The sequence below is a fragment of the Chaetomium tenue genome, assembly GCF_020726465.1.
Source record: "Chaetomium tenue strain MPI-SDFR-AT-0079 chromosome Unknown F5144scaffold_1, whole genome shotgun sequence".
NCBI lineage: Eukaryota > Fungi > Ascomycota > Sordariomycetes > Sordariales > Chaetomiaceae > Chaetomium > Chaetomium tenue.
The window spans coordinates 1,870,001-1,882,939 of NW_027117329.1; the positions used below are offsets into that span (position 1 = coordinate 1,870,001).

At 55.7% G+C, this 12,939-nt stretch overlaps 4 protein-coding genes across 4 annotated transcripts; 1 reads left to right on the plus strand and 3 right to left on the minus strand.

Moving 5' to 3' along the window:
• Positions 1-2,075: 2,075 nt before the first annotated feature.
• F5144DRAFT_636042 (uncharacterized protein) lies at positions 2,076-3,841 on the minus strand (the record flags this gene model as incomplete). Its single annotated transcript, XM_066792624.1, has 7 exons — positions 2,076-2,698; positions 2,763-2,906; positions 2,963-3,160; positions 3,322-3,426; positions 3,521-3,610; positions 3,649-3,703; positions 3,810-3,841. 7 exons carry the CDS (start codon positions 3,839-3,841, stop codon positions 2,363-2,365), a joined length of 960 nt encoding a protein of 319 aa, XP_066648145.1. The 3' UTR covers positions 2,076-2,362.
• A 4,166-nt stretch (positions 3,842-8,007) lies between these two features.
• Positions 8,008-8,908, minus strand: F5144DRAFT_24796 (uncharacterized protein). The gene has a single exon (XM_066783418.1). It carries the CDS (start codon positions 8,658-8,660, stop codon positions 8,088-8,090), a length of 573 nt encoding a protein of 190 aa, XP_066648146.1. The 5' UTR covers positions 8,661-8,908; the 3' UTR covers positions 8,008-8,087.
• On the minus strand, positions 8,909-10,971 carry F5144DRAFT_24795 (uncharacterized protein). The gene is made up of 4 exons (XM_066783417.1): positions 10,466-10,971; positions 9,749-10,407; positions 9,587-9,691; positions 8,909-9,533 (listed from the first exon to the last, which is right to left on the minus strand). Exons 1-4 carry the CDS (start codon positions 10,831-10,833, stop codon positions 9,157-9,159), a joined length of 1,509 nt encoding a protein of 502 aa, XP_066648147.1. The 5' UTR covers positions 10,834-10,971; the 3' UTR covers positions 8,909-9,156.
• A 71-nt stretch (positions 10,972-11,042) lies between these two features.
• F5144DRAFT_24822 (cytochrome b5-like heme/steroid binding domain-containing protein) lies at positions 11,043-12,242 on the plus strand. Its single transcript, XM_066783420.1, has 5 exons — positions 11,043-11,229; positions 11,345-11,473; positions 11,574-11,608; positions 11,664-11,721; positions 11,857-12,242. The coding sequence occupies exons 2-5, from the start codon at positions 11,383-11,385 to the stop codon at positions 12,039-12,041; spliced, it is 369 nt and encodes a 122-aa protein (XP_066648148.1). The 5' UTR covers positions 11,043-11,229; positions 11,345-11,382; the 3' UTR covers positions 12,042-12,242.
• The last annotated feature ends 697 nt before the right edge of the window (positions 12,243-12,939 follow it).

Genomic DNA, 12,939 nt, shown 5'->3' on the forward strand with positions numbered 1-12,939 from the left:
TTATCCGAAGGCTGTTGGGGGCCACGGTTCTCTGCCTCCTCGTCTTCCTATCTCATCTTGTAGTGTGGCCGTCCCTTCCTTCTTCGCAGTCTCATGTGGTATGCCAACCCCTTATCGAGGGCGAGACCAGTCCACCCACAGTGAGGCCTCGCTCGGGACAGAGTCTTGCTGACCTCCGGCACTCGATGGCGCAAAGCGCAAAGCTCCTCTAACATTCCGGAGTTCTGGCTACAAGTGCTGCGCTAACTTCAATGAGAGCTCGCTAAACTCATGGTACCTGAGCACATAGTGCCCATTGTACACTGCTCATCTTTAATAGAGGGATAGCTAACTTCTTGATCGCGGTTCTTGGGCATGGCTGCGGAACCCGCCTTGCCAGCTTAGACATTCGGAAACGACTAGTTGAAGAGACCTCGGCACATGCAAAGAGCCCTTTTGTATGGTACTTCTCATTTATATTTAGCCAGCATCTAGAATAGGATGTGAGACAAAAGTATATTACCATGTTGGACCATACTCTTTCTGATCTCTTGCCATCTATGAAGGTCAATTTCGTATGTCTACCATGACAGGTGGATTTCAACGCATCTGTCATCGATCTTAAGTTTGCTGAGCGGGGTTGGATATCTACTGTTTACAAAGGGGGTTGATGTGATGGGGCGTCCCGAGGTGCGCAACAGACGACAATAATCTTCATTGTCACTCAATTCAATAAATAGAGCACCATCGATGCACTCAGGTATGTTTGTGATGAAAATTAAGAGATAAGAAGGCCGGGAATAAGGCGAATTTGTTCACTGTCTAGTGTCGGTTTAAGGGCCCACAGAGAACCTTCAAAACATAATGAGTGAGTGCTCTTATAATAGAAAAAGCGAGGTCTATAGTATTCTGATTATTGAATAATCGGCGGCAAGGTAATGAAAGATGTAAGATCATATGAAGGATTATATAAGGTGAATCGTAGCTGAAGAAGCCGCACATACACCATACCTCCGGGTATCAATGGAGCTGGCCGTTCTTCCGGTCGCCAAACAACAGCGAGATCTTGTATGCTCCAGATTCAGGACTGGGGCTTTGGTAGCTCATCCTTTCTCATTAGTTTACCTAGTGGAGTAGCGTGCCGTCAAGCGAAGTAGTCCAAGAATTGACTGGTGGGACTGCTACCTGCAGAGCGCCATGATGTTCAGCTTCTGGGAGACAAGAGAAAGATGGGCACCTGAGCTGTCCTAGTATAGTTACGGCTTATTATATTATGGGATCTATAACCCCGGCACACCTATGTACCTATGTAGCGCTTGTACCATCAGTGGAAAGAGAGGTGGTCAGATTCCGTACCCCTGTCCACCGCTTCGGGTATCAGTAAGCACCCACGTCCCACCGACAACACGCACAACCAACTACCCCAACTCGGGGGTTAGTTCTTCTATCCCTCCCATTTCTCTTCCGGCTCATACATAGGTAGATTGCCACTACAACTTGCTGGCCCTGGTATGGCATCAACGCTCGAAACCAACATCACCAGCAGACATCCCCTTGGGCCCCCTCAAAGCCTGTGCTGTGATGATCATCATCATGTCATTAAGTCAACTAAAGTCATGTATGCCCTCAAATGCACCCATCCGTCCATCCATCCATCCACCGGGTGGGTATTGGTCCCGTCCATTATAAGTAGCAAAAAGCCCAAGACCCAAAACCCTAACCAAAAAGGTAAACACCAAACCAAGCACCAAGCACCGAGCACCAAAGCGCCAGGCACCCAGCCGCCACCCACCACCATCCATCCTGTGATGGCGATGATGAAGGACTCCCACCAAAACGCCACGCCCTTTAAAAAAGCCAACCCAATGAACCATTCCCGATCCCAAGTGAGGTGAGTAAGTAAGCACCCAATGCCCTTGTCTGTCCGTCATCCGCCCACCATCCATGCCCTTCGTTTTCCTAAAACGGAAAGAAGCCTCCTATACTAGTGGATTCAACATGTGTGTATCCCACGTTCGCCATGGGAAACCTGAGGCGGGTTAACTCGCCGACTCGCCTAGCTGAGCTCGGCGCCCGAAACTGAAGAGCGAGGGTTTTGACGGGTGTTTCTTCTCCCTTTTTTGGCCACCCCGTGTAAGCCGGTCTCCATTTTCTCCGTGTTCGAGACTCTCCCGCTACGCGGCGCTGCCGTGCGTTTTGCTCCGACCCAGGGAAGGAGCGGCTTGACTGCCTCCTTGATTTCGAACTGGTCGTTCAGACGCCCTGAATCGGAGCAAAGACGAGGAGTGTGGCGCTGCCATGTCCGGGCCACCCCCCGCCATTCTTCACAGTAGAACGTGGGGGAGGCCGCCAGAAAACCAGAAATCTCCGCTTCTTGGGCACCTCAGAGTGTGTACCCGGCCGTGTTCAGGTCGCCGTAGACATACATGTCGATGCCCTCGAGCCCGTCGACGCTGCTCGCGGCGTTGAGGCCCATGCTGCCGGGCGCGCTGGTGCTGGCGCTGCCGTACGGCATGCTGTTAAACTGGGGCGGGTAGCTGGCGTCGCCGATCTGGGAGGACTTGAGGGAGACGTATTCGGCGTGGAGCGCGGCGTAGGCTTGGCTGAGCACGTCGTTGCGCTGTTTGGCGTCGCTGAGCATTCCCTCTAGGTCCTTTATCCTCTGGTCCTTGCGCTCGCGGTACGCCCGCTGCGAGGCACGGTTCTGGGCTCTCCGTCGCTGAAAACAGATCGCGGTTAGCTTGCGGTTTTGCTGGGGATGGGTGGCGGGAAGTGCTACATACCGACAACACGGCTGGAGGGGCGTTCTTGTAGCGGTTCTCTCGTTTCCGCTTGGCTACCGGCTTTTGCTGCTCTGATGGGTCCGCGGATTCTCCTTCCTCGTGCCCGGGGCTCGGGTACCGGCTGTCTCCGGCGGCGGGGTCATACTAAATCGAGCCATTAGACCTTTTGCTCCCCTGATCAATGAGCGCAGAACGCTTACAGCTGAGTTGTTTGGGCTCTGCGATTCGGACAAGTATGGTTCATGATCCCCGTAAACATAGTACATCGAGTTTGGTGGCGACGGGAAGTCGGTAAAATTCCCGAGGTCTCCCATGGTACCGGCTGTAGGAAGGCTGTTGAGGTGTTGGGATGGGGATGGGTAGCCTTGTGGGGAGCGACGAGCTCTTGATGAGGCGTGCTGAGGGCGTGGATGGTCGAAAGGCGAGAAGGTGAGAGCAAGGGCATGGTTCAACACCTGGCACGGGGACCAGCTCTTATATATGTCGATCAGGGGGGCATTCGGTTCACATTATCATACCCATCGAGAAGGCTGTAAGGCGAGACGAGGCTCCACCACACACATGGAGCGACGGAAGCCAGGGGCTCGGTGCACACCCACACGAGATCGGAGATACCCAACAAAGTTGCAAGTCTCTCGACGGGTATGGCCTTGGCACTTGCATGCTTCCAGGGTTCACAGCAAAGTGGTGGCGTACAGGGGGGTGAAGCGGAGGGGTGGAGGGGGGGGGGGAGGGGGGGAAGGGGGGGGAAGTGGTACGTATCTCTTGACCTGCATGGACATGGCAGCATGAAGGTAACATGAAGAATACGTTCCTCTACCGCCCTTCTGCGCCGACTCCCGCGCCCCCTTGCCGAGCAAGTTTGCATATTCTTGCGGGCGGCCACGGGATCAGCGTTCGAGGCGAGACATGGCGCCGGTGGTCGGCGCGGCTCTGACCCCCTGGCACGGTGTATTCTCGGAACGGCGGGAGTTGAGTTGGCATCATCAGATAATGCGCTGCTGCCAAACTGGACGCTTCTACGCAGGCCGGGTTGCATCCGAGAACGGACGGATGGACGGAAATGCCCTTCTCGACATTTTGGATGACAAGAAAGGCACGCGAAACCTCTTGATCCTTCTAGGCAGTGACGTCAAATTAGATGTCGCCTCACAATGGCCGGCCATCCGTCCATGGGAATGGATGAGTAAACAAAGGAAGATGGCCATCGATAGGATACCGACATCAGAATGTGTCCCAGAAAAAGCCATTTGCCACGCGGCTGAACGGCGCAGCCGAAGCCCTACCGGGCATGAACCTGACGAGGCCAGGGCAACCAGGGGAAATGTGTCGTTGGATTTGTTGTATTTTTGCAGTGCGCCCCTGGTGTGTGGTTTAATCGATGCCTCAAAAGCTTCAGCTTCTCCAAGCTGACAAAACGTGCGCCGCAGCGGCCGGCGATGGTGGGGTGGATGCAACACCCAGTCAAACTACTGCTAATATATCCGCTATACGAGCGGTCCAACCGCCGGTCGAGCTCTGGGTTGCTCATTTCTCGTTGTGAAGGTCCCCTGGTACTCTTGTGTGGATCATCTGCCCCTAAAATGGAGGCCCAGCCACCACGAGCGGACGAGGGGATAACTCGTCCGCAGCAATTGCGATGGACGAAGTATTGAACCGAGTCAGTTCCGTCGTTCAAAAGAGGTGAAATATCGTTGGGAACAAAAAAAGTTATTAGCACGCTTGGCGCGAGATCTGATTGTTGGCCTTCCGCGCTAAGTCGGCGCTGCATCATGCCCAAATCGGAAGAAGCGGGACGAGCTGGCCATGTTGATTGGGTTTGGTAAAATCGGAAGTTTGTCCGGTTCGAATCGTGTAGTTCGTGGGAAACTGCCCGTGCATTCTGCATTCGGTTTCCCGAGTCCGTTAGCCTATTGTGACGGCGGAAGTTGGCTGCCTGATAGAAACCTGACACATCTCGCGTTCTTGCGGCAAGCACGATCTGCTAGTGTGAGCGTGCCTCTGCGTGCCTCTCGTCCTAAAGTTCGGGTGTGCCGTCCGTTTACGGGAAGGTGGGGCACAAAGCTTGAGTGTGGATGACCCCCCGCATTCAAAGAAAAACGCCATCTCAAGGCATCCCAATAAAACGACATTTCATTCGCCGGCCAGCTATGTTTTCTCTTTGGGCCCGATCGCCGCATGCCCAGCCATGCAGATGCAGTAGTAGCTCGGTGTGCCGAGGGGGGTGCTCCCGAGTGAGCGGGTACGTGAAGCAGCAGAGCGGCGATGGGTCTCGAAGTCAAACCAGTGCCGCCGACCACAAAACCACAAAACCACAACCAGCCTATCATGACCTATCACTTACCGTCGCTTCCCATCGCTTTCCCCGGACGGTGTACCCCCAACTTAGACCTGGACGAGGCAGCGAAAACGAGTGGGCCCTTCATTCCTCAATCCTCCACGAGTCCTCCACTATTCCGCTTTGAAGATATCGCTTGGGAAGAGGTGCAACGGTAACACAAAGTTTTCTCCGAATCGTGATCTGGGACTGCAGGGAATTTTGGCATGGAGTGGACGCGGGGGTCAACGGCCCCGGAAGAAGGAACACGGATGTGTCAGCGGGTCCCTCCGATGGCCCATCAGAAATTCCAAATCGGTTCTGTCACGGACGGCTGTGTATCGAACTGGCCAGGTATAACCTGTATGTGCATACATGTCTCTGTATCTGTCAGTGCTGACAACCGACCTCCACAGCCGCTAGCGCGTCACCAGGAAATGTCGGTGCCTGGCACCTGGGTCTCGGCGCCTCGCCAAATAGCTTCTCCCATCTGGCCATCGAGTTGTTGGGTGCCACCGTGCCGCCGTTTCGGCAGGTGTCTTGTCCTGAGTGGACCCCGAGTCCGGGGTCCAACCGTATTCGGGGGAATCGGGCCCCAGCCGCACACCACCACCCTGGTGGTCTTGCAGAGGGAACCAGATCTTCAACATCAGCCTGTCTCAGATGTTACAGCGCATCACAATCACAAGCCGCAAAACCGCTCCTTGAGAGGCAGGTGAGTGCCGCGTCCCCGGCGTTGGGGTGAGATGGCACCGGTTGGGGCCACCGACAAAGAGATCATGAGCCGCAAGCCTGGACATTACTATTTGCTCAGCTCCTGGCTCGGTGAAACTCGCGGCAGACTTGAGGAATCTCGGACACCCGACTGAGGCAAGACTGAAGCGGCCGCTTGGCAGCGTAGGGTTTGGGCTCTTACGGAATAACCTTAAGCAGAATTGAGCCCGGGGGTAACCGGCAACCCACAGACCGCGAAGGTCGGCGGTCTTGGCAATTCCGGTGAAATGTTTGCCCCGCCGGACCGGAGCCGATAAACGCGGACAACCGGCCCGCGTCAAACCCCGGCACAGCGTCGCATCCCAATCAGATAACATGAAACTAGCAAAGCCAGACAGACGCCCCCGCCTAGACTGCCAACGTCCCAGGAACGAGTCTCCTATACGAAGACATCACATGCAATCTTGCGCCCTGAGCAAGTTTGTAATAGGATAATCCTTCCGCTTCACAACCATTGCTGAAGCATCCGATAGAATCCGCTCTCCATTCGCCGGAAGCCCTTGATGTCGCCATGTGCATAACGGGACAACCATATCCCAATAGCACGGTCCTTCGCCACCAGCCGCGTGCAGCGGCTAAGATAGAAGCGCTCCGGTCGGCCAGCCCGTTCCTCAGTGCATACCATGTCTGCCTGTTGGGCAGCGGGACGCCCCGACATGGAGCTGACAACGTTGACCACAACAGTTGGCTCGATTTAAGCTTAAACGTCCCTGCCAAGGCCCGACATTTGGGGTCGCTTAGCCAATCAGAGACTCTATTCAACCTCCTACTTTGCTGGAGCTCCGACTTCTGAACTAGGAGGAGCAGTCAAGCTGCACGACAACAGCAGGTAACTTGCGGGTACCTTATCTTATCCGCCTAGTATGCGCCTTGAGCTAAGCGAGCATTTCAAAGCCTTTGCAACCTCCGTAACTCACCTCGCCCGACCGCTCGACTCGGAACCCCGAGTTGGCTACCCGATGGACGAAGTGCATAGGGGTGATTTGTAACGGACAGGGGGTTCCTGGTGTTGCCGACACCGCCATCGAAATCCAGGAAAACTGCCCGCGCAACTTCGTCTGTATCTCAACAACATGCAAGACGTACCTGTTTACTTCCAAATTCGTCTTCCAAACCCGTCAAGATGATCGACCTGCATCCTAACCGTTGACGGGCCTGCACCGGGGGACGCACCGCGGCCCCCCAACCCGGCAGTCCTGACCTAAAGCCGGCTTACACCCGATTGTTACACAGCGGATCGCCCGACTTATGACCGAAGTCCCTTCCCTGCCAAGCAGAGTAACGGCGCCATGAAACGTGGTGCGGAACAGTGGAGTTCAAAACTTGTGGACACTCAACGTCAAAGCCCCAGATCTCGCAAATGGAACGAACTGTCAAACCGTCTCAAGACCATGCCGCCATCGCACCGGGCATAACTCAAAACGAACCTGGAAACATCATGTTAGCCGATTACCTAAGGTGAGGCCGCCGACAATGAGATCTGTAAACTGAGAAGAGCTTCATCAAACCCTCGAAACCATCGCAAAACCCCAAACCGCAGTCGACTCCATGTCTAGAAACAGCGCTAATTCGCCCACGAAACGAGCCCAAAGTAGTCAAGTTTCCGACAAAGTGAGCCGCAAGTATTCGTACAGTACCTACACTCGCAAATCTGTCTTGTCGGCCGGCGGCGAAGCATTCCCCCCCATGCCGCCGCGAATAGCCTAACAACCTTGCTGATCCCTCCCCCTCCCACCGGGCACCCCCCCCTCCCCAGTCCATTCCCCGAGCCGCAGCTGCACGCCCGGGCTCACATGCAGCAACCGTCGCAGCCAGCGGTAGAAAACCATAGGCACCAGTATTCCGCTCGGCCCCTGTGGTTTGTCTCTTGTTTTTGGCCCTTTTTTACCTTTTTGTGGGACCCGCTACTGCACGGCTATTTTTCTCGAAGCCCGCCTCGCGCGCCAGCCAGCAGAACTCGATGCATGACACGGGATGGGAAACGACACGACGGGGATCCATCCATCCCTTCTCTCGCCTATCCCAATCCCTGCTCTGATCATGAAAATGCATCGTCAAGCGCGGTGGGGTTGTGATCCCACGTTCACGGCCATGTCCATGTCTAGTGTATGTCCCTCCACCTGTCTAATCCACCTCCACAAACACGAAAATCCCCAGAGCGAAAGTTCGACCAACAAGAGGGATCAACCAGGCACGTTGACTGTCGAAATCATTCCGCCGGCTTCTTGAGAAGTCTATGTCGAGTCATGTACATCCACATCCAGTAAAGTTACAATGAGGAGACGGCAGCCGCAGCAGCGATCGCAGGGTTGATTTGCACACAGCCAAAAAAGACGAATGAAACGGACGCACGACAAAACCCCTTCGTGGGCCTGCGTGACATGCACGATGCACCACACTGCATTGACCACCACCACACCCCTCGTCAAGCCGCCTCGGCCGCCTCTCCCAAGGTCCCCCTCCAAAACACGTGTGCCGACAAGGATCTTGCGATTGCACGAATGACAAAGCAGCGGTGTGGCTAACAATTTTCCTTGGGGGACCCCTGTCATGTGGGATGGGATGGGATGTCGTTCTCTCTCGCTGTCTGTGTGACCCCCCAAGAAAATGGGACTGCAGACACAACAAGCAAGAGAGAACGAGAACGGGTCGGCGTTGCCCGTTTTCGCTCGCTCGCCCGCCCGCCGCGCCCTCCGCCGCTGCCGTCGCTGCCGTCGGCGCGTGTCGGCCGTCGGCGGGTCTCGGGCGCTCGTTTTGCAATTCCGCGGGCAGGCGTGCGCACCCAAACCGGGACTTTGGGATTCCATGGTTATGATCTGATCACGTCATTTCTTATTCCTGTTCGGTTTTCCTCCTTAGCCTCCTTCCTCCTCCCGGGTCCCGGGCGCCCCCAAGTCCCGGGAAAAGGCTGCTGCCGGGTGGCTGTGCCTCGGAGTTGCATCTGCCGGGTACGGGGACTCCATCGCGGTTCTTTCCTCGCATGGTCTCTTTGGGGGTTGCGAATCCCGAGGGAAACGATCCCACTTCCCTGGTTCGTTCGCCGGGCTGATTCAGATCTGCGTTGCGACCACGCGGGTTGCGTCTCTGCCTGGGAGTGAACCACCCACATGTCGGCAACGCCGTCAGGAGAGTGAGAAGGGCGCATGGAGCGAGATCGGGGCGCTTTCGGTTTTCGGTTTTAGGTTTTAGAGTAGGTAGGTCCTCGCTCGGTCGGGGATGTCGGCGGAGTTATCGCAGGGCCGGTTAGGGCGGGGCGAAGTGTTCGATGACGGGAACAGCGAGGTGGCACGAGGTCGAACGACTTCATGCCTTGGGAAGTTCCTGTAACCTGACATCGGCCGCAGCTGCGTAGTCTTCAAAGCCCAACTTCTTGCTCAGCGCAACCGCCTGCTCGAACTTTTCGCGCGCTTCCGTGTTCTTGCCCAGCATCGCCAGCACAGAACCCAGGTTGGACAGCGCGACGGCGCAGGCTTGGTCGCACTCGGGCGTCCTCTTCTCGCCCTGCGTCTCTGATGCGTGGTCGATAGCGTTTTGTGCCCACCGTTGAGCGGCCGCGAGGTAGGACGCACGCTGCTCGGCTGCAGAGACCCAGGTCTTGGATTCCTCCATCATGGCGTGAACGGGCGCGTCGCCACGCGGAATGAGCGGGTGGTCTGCGAAGCTAGTCGCGATATTGTTCACTGGCAGTGTTAGCCTCAAGTAGCTGATGAGTGCGAATCACGGCGAGGCTTACTCAAGATGGCGATATGGCAAGGGTCTTGGCAGAGCCTCAGGGCCTGGAAGAAGAGCGGAACGGCGAGATGATGTTGGCTCTTCTCCTGGTAGCTCTGTGCGAGTGCTTCAAAGACATAGTTAGTATGCAGGCTAGCGAGGACGGGACAACTGAGCTACTCACCCTCCAGACTGCCGCCGACTTCTTCGGGGCTCATCCACGGCCCCTCCCCTTCCTTTAGGCCCTCCTTGGCGCGCCTCTGCATCTCCCTCAGTGTCGTCTCCACTGCCCAAACAAGCCGCTCGTGTGCCGACTCCCGCTCTAGAACGTGCTCATCTGAATAGAGATTGGCTAGCTTGACGCTGACGCTGACGGCCTTGGCCAACAACCTCGTCCGCTTGGCCCAGAGGGTTTCACGCGGCTGCTCAGGAACACTAGGCTCCCCCTCTTCAGAGGCCGGTGCCGGCTCCAGCTTGGGCAGCGTCCCCTCCGCCGCACTCTTCTCCATGACCTCAACCCAACGCTTGCAATCACCCAACAAGTTCTCTAACACACTGATGGCGTTCTGGTAGCTCTCGATCTTCTCGAGCCATGCAGCTACTTGAATCTTTATGCCCATGACGTCGTCTGAGAAGTGGTCTAGCCCCTCCTGGTCGCAGAGCTCGAGGGCCTGTTTGTAGTATTGGAGGGCGCGCTGCGGGTTGGGGTCGTGGTTGCTAAAATATAGCGCTTTTCGGAGAGCTTGTGCCACGGGTTCGGGGTAGCGCGTAAACTGGCGGCTATAGAAGTAGGTGTAATATGCGTATACGCAGTAGATGAGGACACCGATGGCGCCTACGATTCTGTTACGGTTGTCAGCCCCGATCATCACTGTTGTTTCGCGCTTGCTGGGATGCCTACGCCACGATAGCACCGAGGGCTTCACCTGGGTTCCGCCGCATAACCTCGCTGAAGCTGGTATTCCTGATGACGTACCAAGCCCGGGCCGTGTCGGACTTGATGCTTTGCCAGAACATGCTCTTGAGAGAAGGGTGCGGTTTTGGTGTTTTTCCGGTTTGTCTAGGCGAGTCCTCTGGGTCCTCTTGCGACGTGGCTGTTGACTTCGAGCGGAATTGGTAACTCATCGAAAGTTTGACGGGCACCGAAGGAGTCTGATGCCGGTATCGATTCGGTTGTGAGCGGAGGGGGAGGGCAATGGGAGAGGCGCATCGTTGGGAGAGGCGAAGTACGCCGGTAGTCCGTAGGCCGGCTGCCCTTGATATCGGCATTGTGACGTGATTCGAGGTTTATCCTCAATTGGGGCCGTCAATTGAGCTCTCGGAGAGTGTGTAGGTCCGTCGAAATTATTTCAAGTCTCGGAGTTCGATGTTTGAAAAAGTCCAGTTAAGGAAAGAGGCCCAAGCTTGAGCTCCCCTGGCATGTGGATTGTTTATTCCTCAGGCAGCGAGCCCTCCTCTGCACGTCATCCGACAGGCCAAGCACATCCCTGTCGACCCCTCCAACCCCTCCATCCCGGCCCGAGGCTCGTTGCAGCTCCACCAATTCATCCCAGCTTCCAGGACTTGAGATACCTCTCAAGAGTCAAAACATTGTGACTTTTCGAGCATTTTAAGAGAGTTCCATAATCTTGCTTTCTGTTTAAATTTACCAACAAAATAAGGAAAGTGAGTATTATCTCCAACCCTAAGATCACGCTCTCCACTTCCCCCCCCTTCTTCCTCTCTCGGCTCCTAAGAACAAAACATCAACCAGGTCTAAAGGCTCATTATACATTTGCAGACTTTCCCCTCTTTACTTTTAGCTTCACACCAAGCGCCATGGCCGGCAAGTTTGAGCCCAAGACCCCCGTCCAGTTGGACCCTCCAAAGGATGACCCCATTTCCCTCGAGGACTTGGCCAAGGCGAGCGGTATGACTGCCCATTTTGCACAAGGAGGGATACTACAAATCCCGATATTGGTTTCACCCCTGAATTTTCCATGAGCTTGATGGACTAACCTTCCTTCTAGGTGAGGAGGGGCAAAAGTGCTATGTCGCTATCAAAGTATTACCGCCCTCTCCAGCCCCCCCGACAAGTACAGTACTGACCCCCAACATAGGGCATCGTCTACGACGTAACAGGCAACAAAGCCTACCAGCCAGGCGGCGCATACCACGGTAATAAGCCCGGCCATATGCCCTGCCCTGCTCTGCCCTGCCCTCGTTCTCCATCCTCTTTCATCCCCACACCCCCTTCCCCGATCATGGCAAGTATAGCAACAGCCCACTAACCCGCCACCTCGCGCCTCGCAGTATTTGCCGGCAAGGACGCCTCGCGGGCCCTCGGCAAGACGTCGACCAAGGCCGAGGACGTCAGCGCCGAGTGGCAGGACCTGCCCGAGAAGGAGAAGGGCACGCTGAACGACTGGGTGACCTTCTTCTCGAAGCGGTATAACGTGGTTGGGAAGGTGGAGGGCGCGACGAACTTTGCGGAGTAAGGGGTTGGGCCTGCTTTGAGATCTGCTTGGAGAGCTACGAGGTAGTGAATTAAGAGGGCCATATACACACCTGTGGTGGTGGTAAGGGGTTGAGTGAGGGATTGAGTTGATGTTTGTGGTTTGTCGTCCCGCTCAGAGCTTTCTTTTCCGGAGAGCATGTGTTCGTTGGGCGCCCTTGACCGGTGTCGGGTCCTAAACGGTGCCACGGCCGCTTCATGGCCGTTGGAGTGTGACAATCTCGCTGTACTACCGGTGGTCCACGACAGATATTGGAGGGAACGTGGGCGGCGTCGGGGCCGGTAGTTGCCACCCCGGTCGGTGTGACCCGTAACACAACAACACGGTCTCCTTTCACTGTGTAGCTCACCGGCTGTCAAATCCCGTCATCAAGCGAGCCTAAATCACGAGGAGCTGGGGCAAGTAGCCCCCACACGAGCCAATCTCCCAGCCCGATGTCGTACGACATATGTGCTTAACGCCTCAGTCCCAACAAGTATGGGCTCCCTCAAAGCATTCACTCCAAGGAGAACGTCAAACCCAAAGCAGCCCAAGGCGGTTTTGGTCATGTCTTAGCGTCGGATCTGCCACTTTGATGTAAGGTACCCGTTGAGTTGCACGGGATGGTGTCGCAGCGTGTCTAAGGCGGCACAACACCCCTGTGTATGTGACGCGACACCAAATGATTCGGCTATAAACCCCCCTGCCGAGAAAAGAAATGTTGAGTACGCGATATACACAAACGGTTGGGTTATCAACATACTTATGAGGATAGCCTAAGTTTTGCCCGTGGCATAGGTTTGTGTGTGGTGAAGTAATCAGAAGCAATAGGACCGAAGAGAAGCGTCGGCGAGGGGATTCGGAATTACGCAAATAAACTTGAAACCAACCCACATAACTT